The 16,661-nt window shown below is 31.4% G+C and overlaps 1 protein-coding gene across 3 annotated transcripts in view; it reads left to right on the top strand.

The window, feature by feature from the left end:
* Positions 1-4,655: 4,655 nt before the first annotated feature.
* LOC107447594 (uncharacterized) overlaps positions 4,656-16,661 on the top strand; it is a 139,485-nt gene continuing 127,479 nt past the window's right edge. Inside the window, exon 1 of one of the 3 annotated variants that reach the window (XM_087154003.1) lies at positions 4,656-4,862. Coding sequence is in view for 1 of the 3 variants with exons in the window: in XM_016062535.4 (XP_015918021.1) it covers positions 16,313-16,370 (58 nt within the window). In the remaining 2 variants the exon portion in view is untranslated. Of the gene's footprint in view, positions 4,863-16,155; positions 16,371-16,661 lie in introns of those variants that run through there. The other 2 variants (XM_016062535.4, XM_087154004.1) reach the window with 2 other exon arrangements.

Genomic DNA, 16,661 nt, shown 5'->3' with positions numbered 1-16,661 from the left:
TTCTACCAAGAGATTTGTTATATTTAAAACTTTTAATTATGTTAAAATCTTTTAATGGAAATAAAGCTTTAAAATTTTCAAAAATGTTGTGAAATTTGATCTTATCGAAAATAGGATTTTGAAAGTTAATAGCGAAATATAAATTATCTAAACTTTTCTTTTTATTAGGCAAAATTTTGCTCATTTTGGCTTTTATAAGATCGAAACAAAGAATTTTGAAATGTAAATTAATGAAAGAAGAGTTAATAATTAGATCGTAGAACTTATATACCTCATAATTCTTAAGGGAGAAGACAAAATCTTTAATTGGTTTAATGCTATATTGTTTATTAAAGTCTTTTTCCATATTAGAAAGAAATTTTATATTTAATTTGTCACAATTAAGAGAGTTTCTATTACTTCTTGAACCCCGTTTACCTCGATTTGTACGCTTATCTTTAATATGAAAAAGTGAATAAGTTAATGAGTTATTGCAGTTAATCTGTGTATGTTGGAAGGTATCGTTTAGCCCATACGGCAAAATTGTTTTGTATAAAAGCATGTAGTAATTTTCTTTCTGTAGTCTTAAATCTAAATCCTCTATAATATCTAAAATATTAATTTTGACACTGTTAAATTTATGTACTCTAAAATGATTCAATTCCAGGTTATTGATAGTCTTATTACTGTTAATATCACAACGGTGTTGATTAATTCGAATGTTAAGTGAGTGACTAGTTTGTCCAACATATTTCATATTACAGAAACCACAGGTTAACATATAAATAAAATTTTTAATTTTACAAAAAGATTTGGAGCTAACGTTATAAAGAACAGTATGTTTTTTGTCTATATTAGGGCAAGCTTTGCATCTTTTATCATCACACGTTTTATAGGAAGGTAAAGTTTCGGGAATAGAATGCAATTCAAAAAATCGTTTGCTTTCGCTTTTGCTTTCAGAGTAGCAGGATGTCGATCCGAAGTTCCCCTCTGATTTAGGCTCTCCGTACCGGATACAATATGAAGAATAATTTAAATATTGAACACATTTTTTACCAGGCGCTAAATTGTTATAATTGTTTAATTCCATAAAAATAGGCTAAAAGAGCAACATCCTAAACACACGTAACGTCCTAAAGACAGGAAATAAGAAAAAGGAAATTAAAACGAAAACAGAAGGAGAATGAAAAAAAGTTAATAGTAGATAATATTAAGCGCTAAAGCTGCATTAAATATGATCACTAAAATAATACATAAATAAATACAAGAAAACACGAAGAAAGTTAAGAAAAACAATAAGTTTCATTTATTGCGCTTAAGCTGCAAGTAAACAGAACTCATTAGATAAGTTAAAAATGAAGAATAAAACAAAGAAAAATTATAGACATATGGAAAAAAAGGGGGGGGGGAACTACAAAAAACAAGTTTCACTTACTTCAATAACGTGAAACAACCGTAAAGGACAACAAATAATATTAAATAAAAAAATTAAATTATTTCAGCTATATTAATTGAAAAATTTAGTGGAAGAAGCAGGCAAGTGACATTTTCAGATGATTAAAAAAGATGTTTCCGAATTATTATTTAGTTTATTATTTAGTTAATTATTTAGTTTCCGAATTTCCGAATTACGGGACTAATAATTCATTGGTTTAATTTCCCTAATTTTAAATTATACCTAAAAATTAAAACTTCATTGCCGAAATTTTAAATAAAAAATCATGCTAGTATACTAACAATTTATGAGATTAGTTAGGCTAAGATTTAAAAGAAGCAAAAGCAGTGATTCATTAATTCCTCTAAAATATCACTTACCTGGTTCTTCCATCAAGTTCTTTAATTGTGTTGGTATATGCCAGGGGTGGCCAAACTGCTGCTCGCGAGCCCCATGCGGCTCTTTGAAGGATTATTTGCGGCTCTCGATAAATGTACCCGAGTCCGATTTTCATTTTTGTGCTATTATATTTAAAAAAAATATCGTTCCGTATGTGTTTCAAAATGTCTTTTAAATTACTGACAACAAATATGAAAGCCTAAGTGTAACGTTGTAACAAATTTCATTTCCGTCCAAGTTAAGAATGATATGACTCTTCGAAAACTGCGCGAACGAACATAAACAGTGGCGTAATCGACCGACTCCAGACCAATTAACCAATAATTTATTCCTTTTTTTCTAAGAAAAAGTAAGCTTGAAGGAATATTGACGGAATTCCAAAATAGATTTTAAGACTTGAAATATTTTAAATCGTCTCTTGATTTATTTCGGAATCCATTTTTTATTTTATTTTATGATCGCCGTTGAACAGCCGACCCAATGTTCAACGACTACTAATGTTCAACGCCGTAGCCTTGTAATTTTGAACCAATCCAGAAGACAAGGAAACTCCTGGATCAGTACCCCCAGAGGTGTTGATTTGTTATGGGAACTTAGAGGACTAACATAATTCAATGTGAGTTATCTCCATTTCCAATTTAGTTATGACCCAAATAGCATCTGGAGAATTAGAATTAATATAGCTCCACAATTAAAATATAAGTCGACGTTGTTTACTGAATTTTGGAAATTTGTACCAGAATCGAAGTATCCTGAATTAAAAAAGGTTGCTTGTCGAATTATTTCAATATTCGGAACAAGGTACTTAAGTGAATCATTTCATTACACTTTAAAATTCGTGAAATCCAAACACCGATCAGTATTAACTAACCAACATCTCAAAGAATTGCTGAGAAGTGTTGTCATCAATTATTCACCAAATTTTGAAGAATAATCAAGAAAAGTAAAATAAATGTGTTTAATTTTTAATATTTAAATTCAATACACATATTTTGTAATTTTTTTTAATATGTTTTCTATAAATATAATTTCTGCAAAAAAAATTAAATACCTTTTTTGCACACCTTTAAAATACGTACGTAATTGCGGCTCGAGAAAAATTTCAAATTTTGAAAAATGGCTCGACTCTCATGGATCTTGGCCACCTATACAGTTATGAGCATGATGTCGTAGTGTTTCTCTACTCTGATATATTGATTCTTTACTAATTTTTTATTCACCCCGTGCAAAGAACGGGCATTCAAAAAAATAAATAATTGGAGTAGTAATAATTTTTGTGTGATTATTTTTCCGCCAAACGTTTTATAAATGGAGGGTGCGAATAAAAGAGCAATCATGCATGTGTAACAGTAAATAAATACATTTGGTTTTGATACATATGCAGGGTCGCATACGTAATGAAAATAATTGCACGAAATGAAATGAAAACAGCAGAAAATATAGCATGAAAACAGTACAAGAATATTGAACACACTATTTCTATGCTTCTGAGAGTTTGGTTGAAGAACAACAACAACCCACGGCAATGGAGACTTCAAAAATGTATCGTTGTTTTACTTGAACCTAATTGTTAAGTATTGCCATTCCGTTAATCTCTCCAAAGCATACATGTAGTGGGTTCGAATCTCGCGATGAACATTCTTGCTGTGTTCGTAAAATTGTGCTATCTGTTTTTCAAACTGAAAAGAGTTTTTATGTTAGGCAAGAGCTCAGAATTGTTTTAAATATAATTTTTATTTCTAATTATTAAAAAAAAATATCAATCACGAAATTAGTGATCTTTCTGAAAATTGCAAAGTCCCGCAGTGCACTGATCGTTAAGACACGGTTCCCAGCAGATCACCGAAGTCAAGCATCACTGGCTGACAACTTGGATCAGCCTGCGTAGGGACCGAGGGTGTGCTGTATGGGTCCTCGTTAGGTCGTCGGGCTACCGAAGTGGGAGTGCCATCCCCTCTGCAGAGGATCAAAATTGTGATGGCATGTCTCCGGATCATCCTCAGGGATGTTTCCCAGACCGTCGCCAATAGCCCATTGTGCAGCTCTAATGCGACGTAAATTAACTACAACAACAACATAAACTGAAAATTGTAAATCACTAAAAGTATTTTTACTCCAGTGAATGCTTCAAGGCTCAAAAGTTTTCCACTCTTAAACAAACAAGTTAAAATCATCAAAAATATAAGCGTGGAGGTAGCGGGTTCGAATCCCGCTGTTACCCTGGATGTATCTCCGTGCTGTTCTTCTTATTATGCTATCTGTCCTTCGATTTGACAAAGGTTTGTAAGCCTAAATCGAGCACACAAGCCTGCAAATGTATGTGATCCCAATAAACCTATAACCAATCATCAAAAATATTAGGGGCCTCCCTGGCCGAGCGGTATCGCCGGTCCAAACGCTCTGTTAAGCGTGGAGGTAGCGGGTTCGAATCCCGCCGTAACCCTGGATGTATTCTTTGTGATGTCTTTCTCTGAATTGTTCTATCTGTATTTTCTACTTGACAATGACTTATAAGCCTATATTGAGCACACAAGTCAGCAAATGTATGTAATTTCAATAAATCAAATCAAAAATACGCTCTGTTAAGCGTGGAGGTAGCGGGTTCGAATCCCGCCGTAACCCTGGATGTATTCTTTGTGATGTCTTTCTCTGAATTGTTCTATCAGTATTTTCTACTTGACAATGACTTATAAGCCTATATTGAGCACACAAGTCAGCAAATGTATGTAATTTCAATAAAATAAAAATAAAATAAAAAAATCAAATCAAAAATATTACTTATAATTTAATTTCAATCTCTACTTCCGGAAGGATTAAAATTTTTTCGTTGGACAGAAACTCTGAGTTATGCGTCTGAAATAATAATACTTAGTTTTGTAGTAAACTTCGCTGTTTTTTGAGAGACATTTCTTTTAAATATAAATATAGTATAAATAAAAGTTTGAAAAACAAAGTTTAAAAATAAGGATTAGTGTTAGATCATACAAGAAAAGAAATTTGAAGGAATTATTTCAGTAAACTTTACCGATTAAGCAACTTGGTAGTATTGGTAAGCATTTTTGAGCCCACTTATTGGAATTTGTATTTTTTCCTACTTTAATTTCGACAACTTTGAGTTATGCGTCTGAAATAATAATACTTAGTTTTGTAATAAACTTCGCTGTTTTTTGAGAGACAATTTATGTGAATGTTTGTTGATAATTTATTTGAATTTATGTTAATTTTGGGAGGAGGGCGTATACACTTTTGGGATTTCTCCAGTTTTTTCATATTTTTACGAAATTTTTAAAAGTATCTGTTAGCCCTTTCTCTCTCTCTGTATATATATTTACGGAAAACATAATTTGAAATTTCAGTTGTAGTCTCAATTTTCCAATCCTCATTTCCTGTGTGATAATAAGGGCTTTAACCAAAAACAAAATGTTCTTGGGCATTGTGCTATTGTCACATTATATTTCTTTTCATTTACGTCAACGATGTAATTTAATATTTATTTTAGTTTTATTTTTCATTGTATTTATTTAGCATTATAGTAAGATAAGGGTGCACAACCTTTTTAAGTAAAGGGCCACATGCACAGCAAATTGACCAATGAAGGGCCGCATGACAAAGTATTTAGACAGACATATTGACAGCAATTGTTATATAAACATTGTTCTTAGGCACTAAATTCTATTTTTTTTTAAAATATAACCTTGTAATATTTTTGCATAAAATTAAATACTTTTAAACGTTTAAAATTAGAAACTGCAATACTGATTACTCAGGGGAAAAAAACAGAATCAGAATCAATTTATTAGAAAAAAATTAGATAAATTTAAGTAATTAAACTATGGGAAAATTCATGTTTTTTTTTAATCATATTACATAATACAAAAGTCCATTTTAACATAAATTTTAACATTAAGAAATTTGTACATAAATTAAATTTAAATAAATATTCTAGTTATTAAAATTAATGAAAGTTAAAAACTTTGATTTAAAGAAAGTTTATGAGGGTAAAAAATTATTAAAATATTATTATTATAAACTATTAAAATTAAAAATGATGAAAAAAAGCAATCGAAAAACCACATTGAGATTGAATGCCTCAGAAACTATTTAATTTCAAATTTCGGAATTTTTTTTAATTTCTCAAATTTTTTTTCCTTCCATTTTGTTTTGATTTCTGCCGCACATTGAGGGTTGGCGGGCAGCATGTGGCTCGCGGGCCACAGGTTGTGCACCCGTATAATATGTTCTTCATTTTGTAAAATTGAAGTTAGTTTTTAAAAGGCTTCTTTCAATCACACAAAATAGTTTTAAAAATACGTCGTTAAAATTGTTAAATAGGAAGAAAACTCATTCCAAATGCTTATTAAGTCGAAGCTCGTTAAAAAGAATTTCTATTTCTCTTAAAATATTTTTAAGAGAACTGCGATGGGTCAGGGGATGGAGCGTTCGCATTCCAATGCGGCGAACCAGGTTCGAATCCTAGTCGATACGAATTCCGCATCCGGCTTGAGCCGACCACCGTGCTGACGTGAAATATCCTCAGTGGTTGTCGGATCATGGGTTAGTCTCCTTGTCTGGCTAACCATAGGAGGTTCTCGTGGTCTTCCTCTCCATGTAGCACAAATGCGGTTAGCTCCATCGAAAAATCCCCCACGAAGACAAATTTCTCTCAGTACTTGATCCGAGAATTCCCTTGTCTTCTGGATTGGGTTTAAAATTACAAGGCTAATGATTTGAGCATTAGTAGTCGTAAACTCATGAAATTGGGTCGGCTGTTCAACGACGGTTATAAAATATAAAATATTTTTAAGAATATGGTACTTTTCAGAATTTGAAACACGAAGCAATTCTCATTGTGTCAATCTGCATTGTGTTTGAATGAATTGTGAAAACATTGATTAAAACAATATGAAAACCACGCTTTTGCACAATACGAGGCGAAAATCGACATGGCTAGGAAAAAAAATCTCATTTTCGAAAAGGGAAAATTGAGCACATTTTAAGAACGCCCATTAAAAAAGCATCTTTAATGGCTTTTAAAACACGAAAATTGAATAAGCACCTTTAAGCACTTTTTAAAAACGCTACGCACCATGCAATATGTATTAATTGAAATTAAAAAAAAAGAAACTTCTGAACTAAAAAGCAAAAAAAAAAAAAAAAAAAAGGAAAAGAAAAGGTTCGCGTTTTGGGTAACCGTAAAAAGTCTGCCTATTATTACTTGCACTAATGTTCAATTAATATTGATAATGTGTATTAATTGAAATAAAATAAAATAAGCTATGTGCTAAAAATCCAATCTCATGGAGGAAAGATTAATGGGTAATTCGCTTAAGAAAACTTTAAAATATTGCCATTCACAGATGACGCTTAATTCATATGTATCCCTGACGGTAACTTGTATTACTGGTTTCATGGTTATTGGCGAATTGGTTCTAATGAGAATTCTATAACGGATTTTTCTTAGTTTCAGAAAATATTTTCTCCAGTGGTAGCTAAGATAGTGAATTAATATTTTAATGAATTAGAATCAAAAGAACTTTTTTTCACTACTACTTATACATATTTTAACAGTAAATTAAAGGCCAGCTGACCATGCTCCGAAATCCTTTTGAAGTTCTAATATACATATATTTTTTTTAAAAAAAATTCGGCTTTAGTAGGCTGCCACTGACAAATATGTATTAATTCAAATATTGATGGGTTATGTAATAAGTACCAAATATTGTTATATAGGTATAAAATACTCTATAGATATATTTGTACCTATGTATATATATTACATAGATTATTAAAATTGCAACAATCAGTTTTAATACCTATTGAATTATTTTATACTAGGAGGCTTCGCCCCCTGCTCGCTGGCACTCACCAACCCCCGGAACTGCTTTCACAGTTCATTTCGGATTGCTTCGCAATCCAATGCTCGCTTTGCTGGCTCATTGGATACGTTCTTAACGTCTAGTTTTTGTATACTTTTGAATACTTTTTGTATACTTTTGAATATACTTCAGTATTCTTTTGAATACTGAAGTTCCGAAAACTTTTCACTGTAGAAAATTCTAAACCTGTACATTTCAATATTAATTTGAAATTGCAAACAGTTCACATATTTTTCTTAATCACACTATTCTAAATTTCAGTTGTTGAGAGAAGTAACTGTTGTAAGTTTTGTTTTAAAGTCTTTCCCACCAGAGGGCTAAAGCCATGTGTTGTAAAACAATATGAAAAAGTAGTCTGCCACTGAACACCGGATGTAAAGCATCGGCTTTGATGAAGATAATTTTGTATTTTTAACTCTCTGAAGGGAGCCACCTTAATAATATGGAATTTGTAAAATAAATGTATATATTTTTGATTGTTGATGAAGCCCATTATTTTGTGTTTTCATCAGTGTTCAGAAGCAGAACAACTATAAGTTTTTTATTTTATCACAAAAAAATAAAATGTATAAAAAACAAAGAAAAGAGTAAGAAAATGAGTATAGTCATAGAAAAAGTTAAAATTATAATATAGTATTTGTCAGTTAAAATAAAACTTTTTGTTTAAGTCATTGCTAACAATTCAAATTTCTCCGAGGCAATTCTAAAGTGTAAATTAAGGTAGTATTGTTAAGTTGAAGCACAATATTTTTAGTTTTGATGTTAACAATAAAATTCAATTTTTCACAAAAACGATTGTTTCCATTGTTAAGTTCAATGTCAACAATTCAAATTTTTCTGAGGCAACTCTTAACCTCTAAATATTATTTTTTTTGTGTACACATTTCTAAATGTCAGTATTCAACCACAAAACAACTTAAGTCCTCAAATTTAGCATGAAGTTGTAAAATGTAATGAAAGAGGGTCATAGCAATAATGAAAGTAGAAGTAAAGTTAGTACTGTAAAATTAAAACAATATTTTTAATCAATGAGCCAAGTTCTTCAAGAAGCAGTTGTAGAAGTAGGTTGTTTATTTAAAACTTTTTATAGAATTTCTTTAAGAACACAATTGTTAATTTGGGCGTTTGGCGATACAACACTTTTAGAATTGAAGGATTTGTTACGTCAAGCGCTCAGGTATCATAATTTTGATCTAGTTGCGCTTCTATGTCATTTTGATTTATGTTACTAAGTTAACTTTCAAAAAATTCTATGGCTGGCAACAGCATTTTTATTTTTAAAGTTGCTTATCTTTATTTCTTTTAGAATTCGTTATTTTTTTAGCGAAATGTTTTTTAACCTAAACAGAATTCTTAGCCGACTGTTTTCTCTATGAATGAAGAAATTAAAGTAAATATTTAACTGTTGTGAAAAGAATCTTATTTAGTTGTACAAAGTACTTCAGCCAAAATTTGGGAGCCAAGTAAGAGAATTATATATATTAGATCAGAAACACATCATTAAAATGCAGAATGCTTTGGTGTTTTCAAAATAAAGCAAACGTTGCCACCGGCGGAAAAGAAATGCAGCCAAAATTTGGGAGCCACGTAAGAGAATTATATATAATAGATTTTATATATCAAAAAAATTCAATGAACAACATGATGTGGTAATACGCGAGGGCTACGTCACCAAATTTATACGTCACCAGAGCCCCTGAATTAGACAGGCCGACTCATCGTCTATTTTTCTCCAAAGAGCTAACATAAGCACAATGCTAACATAACGTTAACTTGTGAACTTTTTTGCTCCAATATTTTAAAGTTGTCTGATACCACGCACATTTTTCTGATTTATATTTCGTTTAAAACATTTTTTTAAAAACTATTTATTTAAAATCAACGGTAATTGAATAGAAAAAATATTTATGTATTTAAAGGCAAAATAAATGGGAATGTTGTACTTCTTTGTTTAGATGAAACGGAAAAAATCGCCACATAATTATTGACGCCAATGATGCTTAATTAATTTAAGTAATCTATGCATATTGAAATAAAAGAAATAAGCTTTGTACTAGAAAGCGAGAGTAATGGAGTTATTATATTTATTTGTCTAGAAGAACCGTTAGAAATCGTCATACTATCATTGACGACAATGATGTTTAATTAATGTTGGTAATATGATAATTGACATAAGAAACTGATAAAAATTATAGCAAAAATATTGTAGAAAAAAAACTTCATTCATTTTTAATCGACATATTATTACTGACACTAATGCTTTATTAATATTGATAATATGTATTAATTGAAATAGAATAAAATAAGATATGTGCTAAAAAGCAAAGTTTAAGGAGAAAAGGTTCATAAAAAATTTGTCTTAGGAAAACCCTAGAAAATCATTATTTACAGATGACGCTTAATTCATATGTATCCCTGACGGTAATATGAACTACCAGTATTATACCAATTGGTGCCGTTTTGATAAGAATTCTACAACGGATTTTCCGTAGTTTCAGAAAATATTTTTCCAGTGGTAGCAAAGATAGTTTACTAATATTTTGATGAATGAGAACTAAAAGAAATATTTTCTTTCTGTACTAAAATTTTTAACAGTAAATTAAAGGTTGCATAGAGAAATGGCCAAAATTTAATTTAAAAAAAAATCTGTTTTAGTTGGCTGTCTCTGATGAGAACTTCAATGTTGAAGAGTTATGTAATAAGTACCAAATATGCTAATATAGGTATAAAATATTATAATGATGTGTTTGGTGATCATTAAGACAGAACAAATACTAAGCAGTTTAAATACCAATACTTTAGAACGGCCCCTCGAAAAGGATATGTACCTGAGAAAATTATTTGATAATGGTAAATTGTGACTATTGGGCCGCAAGTAATGGCATCATGCCGAGTGATGCTAAATACATTTTATCTTTACTCTAATGGGATGAACTACAAAAAACAAGTTTGACTTACTTCAATAACTTAAGGCCAACATTAAAGGCCACAAATAATATTAAATAAAAAAAATGAAATTATTTTTGGGTATATTGATCGAAAAACTTAGTGGAAGAAGCAGGTAAGTGACATTTTCAGAATGAAAAAAAAAAGTTGTATCTTAACTATTTTATTGCCAATTTAGAACAAGACGGGACTAATAATTCCTCGTTTTATTGTTTCTAATTTCAAATAAAACCTAACTACCTAAAAAATAAAACCTTATTGTTTAATTTGAAATAAAATTTCATGCTAGCATACTAAAAATTTATGTGATTAGCTGTGTTAAGATTAAAGGAAAGGCAAAACCAGCGATTCATTAATTTCCCTAAAATGTCACTTACCTGGTTCTTCCATCACGGTCTTGAATTGGGTCGGTATATGCTTTTCAGTTATGAGCTTGATTTCATAGTGTTTCCCTACTCTGATTTATTGATTCTTTACTTATTTTTTATTCACCCCGAGCGAAGAGCGGGCATTCTGCCAGTTATGTTATAAAAATTGCATGAATTACGTAATAAGAATTGCAAGAATTTAGTATTATATATATTTTTAAAAAAAAGCATTACTTTCAGCGGCATTATTGCCACTGGCATGAAGATTTGTTGCAAGTGACGTTTTCTTAAAAACACCCATCTTTGAATCTAGGCTTATACTACGTTAATCGGAGTTTACTTTGGTTCTGATGTAAATAAAGCATAAGCTGAAGTTGGTGTTGAAGCTGTTCTACGTCAAACTCAACGCCAAACGTGATCGGGTACACAATTCATAAATGAAATACATAATGCTGAGTGCCAAACAAGTTTTATTTTATAACCGTCGTTGAACAGCCGGCCCAATTTTGTGTTTACGACTACTTATGTTCATCTCCGTAGCCTTGTAATTTCGAACCCAATGCAGAAGACAAGAAAAATTTCTAGATCAGAGGAGAACTTTGCCTTCGTGGAAGACTTTTTGAAGGAACGAATCCGCATTTGGGTTACGTGGAGAGGAAAACCACGAAAACTTTCCCGCGGTTAGCTAAATGGTGAGGGGGCTCTAACCTATGATCCACCCGCAATGAAAATATCTTTCGTCAGAACTGTAGTCGGTGCGAGCCGGTTGCGGAGTTCGTATCGATCAGCCTTTGCTCATTTGGAGGTGAGTGTCCTATCTCTTGAGCCACAGCGGTTCTGAGTGCCAAATTGTTAAGCTTATCAAGAGAATCCATTCAGCAAGCAATGCTCTTAAAAATTCAGTTACACATGTAGAAGTTGACTGACAGACTGCTTCGACTAACCATGTCCCATACACGATCTATAGAATTCAAATCAACTGAGAATGTTGGCAATTCTCTACATATGATATCCTCAGATTAAAGACATTCTCTTACGATGTTTGCTCGGTGAATGCGGGCCTTGTCATCCTAAACAAAAGCATATACAGCGAAGTTCCTATAAATTTGGTCTTTTACAGTTCTGATTTGAGCATGCAGACCAATATAATTCCACTTCAAACGAGCGATATCCTACACAATGATGGTGGCTTTCTCGTGAATCAGACTAAACCTGACTGTGATGATGTTAAAACAAAATTAGAATCTAGCAGCGGAAAAACGCAACCCAAAACGCTCTCCAATCAAAATATCTTCCACACCTCATAGTGGATTTCAAAGCTTTAAAGTTTTCGCCTTGAACGAGAATTTTCTAGTTTTTTAGTGCTTAATTAAACAGAAGAGTTCCCTAGCAACAATTTTACCTCAAAATTGGTTCTATATGCACATGCACCGAAGGACCAATATTGGGATGTCTGGATTTTTTTAATATTAGTCCTATGCAGTGTCAATATCACCCTATTTACGGGCAATATAAGGCCTATGTTGGCTGAAAAATGATTATAAAATATCGAATGAATACAAAATATCGGGTGAATCTGATAACTCTATATAGGGTCGATATTGGTTATAAAGTGGCTGTAAAATATCGGATGAATCAGACAATTCTATATAAGGCCAGTATCGGATTACTGGCCTTATATTATTTATGTCTGTATTTAATTAACTTATCGTTCATTAACATTCTAACTTATGTAGAGAAACTTAGCTCAACTTTAATACGTCATTTTGCTGATAAAGATTAGCTGGCGCTGACGTCATAGATCACATGTGAGAGTATAGGAAGTCTTCCTCTTCTTGAAGTGCAAGCACCCAATTAGAAGCGAATTTTAAATGCTCGTAACGCAGTTGAGGTGCTAGCGATATCATTTAAAAAATTTAATAATATTAAAAAATGAAAAAAATCAAAACTTATCTTCTATTACTTAATACATATCCAGCATTGGAACTACAAATAAAATATTTAGTTATAAACACATAATTTTACCGTAATGTTCTACCGTAATTCGTATTGTTCTTTGATGTAATTTCGAAATTTTAACGATAAGCTCAATAGAATGTTTGATGATATTTCCGCAATATTTGTCAAACACTTAATGTTTTTGACAAAATAATAATTGTTGTACTCTTTAAGTTGCATTAAAAGACCAATTTTAGCATAACTATTTAATAACTTTTGATGTTTTTTTTCAACAGCATAAAGATAGTATGGAGAAATCAAAATATTATTATCCGGATAGAGTTGTAACGATGCCTACTACATATGTATAATTACTGTATGATACTTGGCTCGTTAATACAGTTTTTTTAAAAATATTAATTCATTAATTAGGGAGCAGCGAAAAACGAAATGGAATTTTCTGATAGGTTAAGCGTTAGTTATTGCTTTAGTTTACAGTTAGTTACGATACAGTTTTTCACATATTTTAAAAATAACATCAGTGATAATTTCTAAGTTATAGTTCTATTTAAACAAAAAAAAAATAGCTTATTGTGCACATTTAAATATTTAATTATTTTATATTCGTTATTACATATTCGTAATACAGTTTTTTTTAATTCGTAATACAGTTTTATATTATTTAATTCGTAATTATTTTATATTCGCAATACAGTTTTTTTTAAATATCATAAATTCATTGAATCATAATCATAAATTTTAATTAATTTTACTTTTATATGGGAGAAAAATTGTAATTATTTAATAAAAAGTAACTAAAATAAAATGTTTCTTTGTCGACCTTGAGAGGGATTTATTTATCGGCAAGGTCAACCTTCATTTATCAAAAGGTATCTCATGATAAAATCAAGTTAACAAGTCTTATATACTGACGAATTGGTATTTAGTATTTATAGTGGTAGTTACACCACAACCTAAGTAGGGATTGATTTAAATTTTTTTTTATATACAATTTGTTTCACAAGCAAATCGCATGACATGATCTTTAATAGTAAAAAAAAATTAATAAAATAAGAAAGAAAACCTTTGTCATAAGCAAGAACTTAATAATAGTTTATTACTTTAGAATTTGTTTTTTGTCTGTATTGATAAATAACATATTACTCTTACAATAAAAAATATAAGAATATAAAACGTATGTATATAGTACATATGATATTTTTATACATTATATTCTTATGTCCTAAGAATATAAAAATATCATGTCCTAAGAATATAATAATTTAATCGAATCTTTTAATTAAATATAATATTAAATAAATATTAAACAGTATTCATTGCAGCTGTGAATAAGTATCAAAAACAAGCGGGGAAGAAAATTACCAGTGTTTTCAAAATGCAGTGCTTTTTATGAGAATCTTAATGATGATTTTATTAATCATGGGTGATGATTTTATTTTATTTTATAGCAGTCGTTGAACCCAATTTTCAGTTTAGGACTACTAATCTTCAACTCCGTAGCCTTGTAATGTTGAACTCAATCCAGAAGTTAAGGAAACTCCAGGATCAACCATAGGGAGAAATGTTGCAGTCGTGAAAGGCTTTTTCGTGGAACTAACTCGCATTTGAGTTACATGAAAAGGAAAATCACGAAAACCTACCACGGTTAGCCTGATCCATGATACGTCTACCACTGAAGATATTTTGCTTCAGCATTGTGGTCGGTGTGAACCGGGTGCGGAATTCGTATCGACCTGCCATCGTTGGGATTCGAACCCGTCTCACCTCATTGGAAAGCGAAAGCCCTATCCTACTTTATGTAGTAAATAAATAGATCTTACGGGGATCATGTGTCTTAGAGGGGACAGAGCGCTCACTTCCTAATGTGATGACCCAGGTTCGAATCCCAGCTATAGCTGTTCGATCCCAATTCTCCTTCCCGCTCACCCTGACCTCAGTGCTGGTATAAAATGTCCTCAGTGGTAGCCTGATTTATGGTTAGAATCCATTTACCGTTAGTCTAACCGTGGAAGGTATCGTGATTTTCCTCACCATGTAACGCAAAGGTGGATTAGTTCCATCGAAATGACCTCCACGAAGGGTAATTTGTCCAAAATGCTTGACCCAGGAGTTCCCTTGTCTTTTGTGTAAGGTTCTAAATTACCAATGATACGGAGTTGAGCATCAATAGTCGAAAATCCAAAAAATCGGTCTGCCTTGCAACGTCGGGTATAAAATAATATAAAGTGTTTTGAAAGATAGTTGGGCTTGTCGGAATTTTCATTTGTTGTTCAATCGATTCTTATAGTTTTATTGTGTAAAATTATGTTTATTCCATCAAAGTAATAAATATGAAATTGTAGAACACTATTACTAAGTAATACCTTTAGTGTAAATTTTGTCCCAATAGAAATAGGAATTTAACTCTCTGTTAGCATTTTGAGTAGTATTTTTTATTTTTATCTTGATATAATAATCTGTTTATCGCCAAGATTTTTTACAAAAAAAAAAAAAAAAAAAAAAAAAAAAAAAAAAAAAAAAAAAACTAGAATTTTTTTTTTTAAAATTAAAGATTGCTTCAATCTTGTTTATATCGACAGTCTTAGTGAACGAATAAAAAGTATTTCCAAAATCTATAAATAAATATTCTTTAGAAACATGCACGTAACTTTTATAAATTTTTTTATAAGTTATTAACTTAAGTCACTCTTCGGCGAATTTATATTTTAAACGAAATATTTAATCGGAACGTTAAATATGGTTAAATATACTCCATTTAACGAGTAACCCATAACAAATTTGTGAGACGATTTTTCTTTTGTTGGAATTTTTTTTTTTAGATGTTCGTCAGGTCTCCAACCGTTTTTTGGATTGAAATGAAATGACTTCATTTTTAATTAAAAGATTATCACATCGAACTTTTTTTTTAACTATAATTTATTTGAGTACCTGTAAAAAAGAATGCCGCGAATAGAGAACTCCTTAACCGCTCGCTATACGCGTTTAAAATAACATAACATAAATAATAGTTAGGATAACCTCGTTATAGTTTATAAACTATTTTTAATTCTACTTCATCTGAGGAAGATGGAGAAATAGTGTCGTTCGGGAGATTGTTTTAAATCCTGCTTTTTCCAGAAAGAAAAATCTCTGTTTGAGATACCGCCCTCTACCTGTACTGAGAAGAGGAATGGGGCGCCCCCTTTCCGGGAAATAGGCACCGACCTAGAAAAGGTGGGGTGGGGGAGGAGGAGGAAGCGAGAGCCGCATTTCGAACCGAGTTTTACCGCAGTCGGATACACGCAAGGGATACACACTTCTTTCGCTGGGATGTTGCTGTGAAACCCCCTCCTTTTTTTCAGGAGGATAAGATGCCTCCTCCTCAGCTTCTAGTCGCCACCTTTTTACTTCTAGTCGCCAACGTCAAAGGTCAGTGTCATTGATATTTTATATTATTTCAACTATCCCAAAATCTATGCGTTTAATGGCAACCCTCGTCTCCCTTTAATGCTACCTCGACTGGAATGGATGCTGTTGGAACTGTTTGCATCCACTAAACCGAGATTTCTCATTTAAAAATAAATAATTAAAATGTGCAATAAATATGATAAAAATGAACGCTCTCTTTTGATTCTGCTAAACAGAATCGATTCGTAAATCTCACATTTAACGACAAAATCGTTTGGGAAAAAGTAAATGTTTGTGTGTTCGATATTAAAC

The sequence above is a fragment of the Parasteatoda tepidariorum genome, chromosome 10, assembly GCF_982258835.1.
Source record: "Parasteatoda tepidariorum strain Cologne lab strain chromosome 10, Ptep-v5.0, whole genome shotgun sequence".
Lineage (NCBI taxonomy): Eukaryota > Metazoa > Arthropoda > Arachnida > Araneae > Theridiidae > Parasteatoda > Parasteatoda tepidariorum.
The sequence above is the reverse complement of the archived record's forward strand: the minus strand, read 5'-3'. Positions and strand labels throughout refer to the sequence as shown.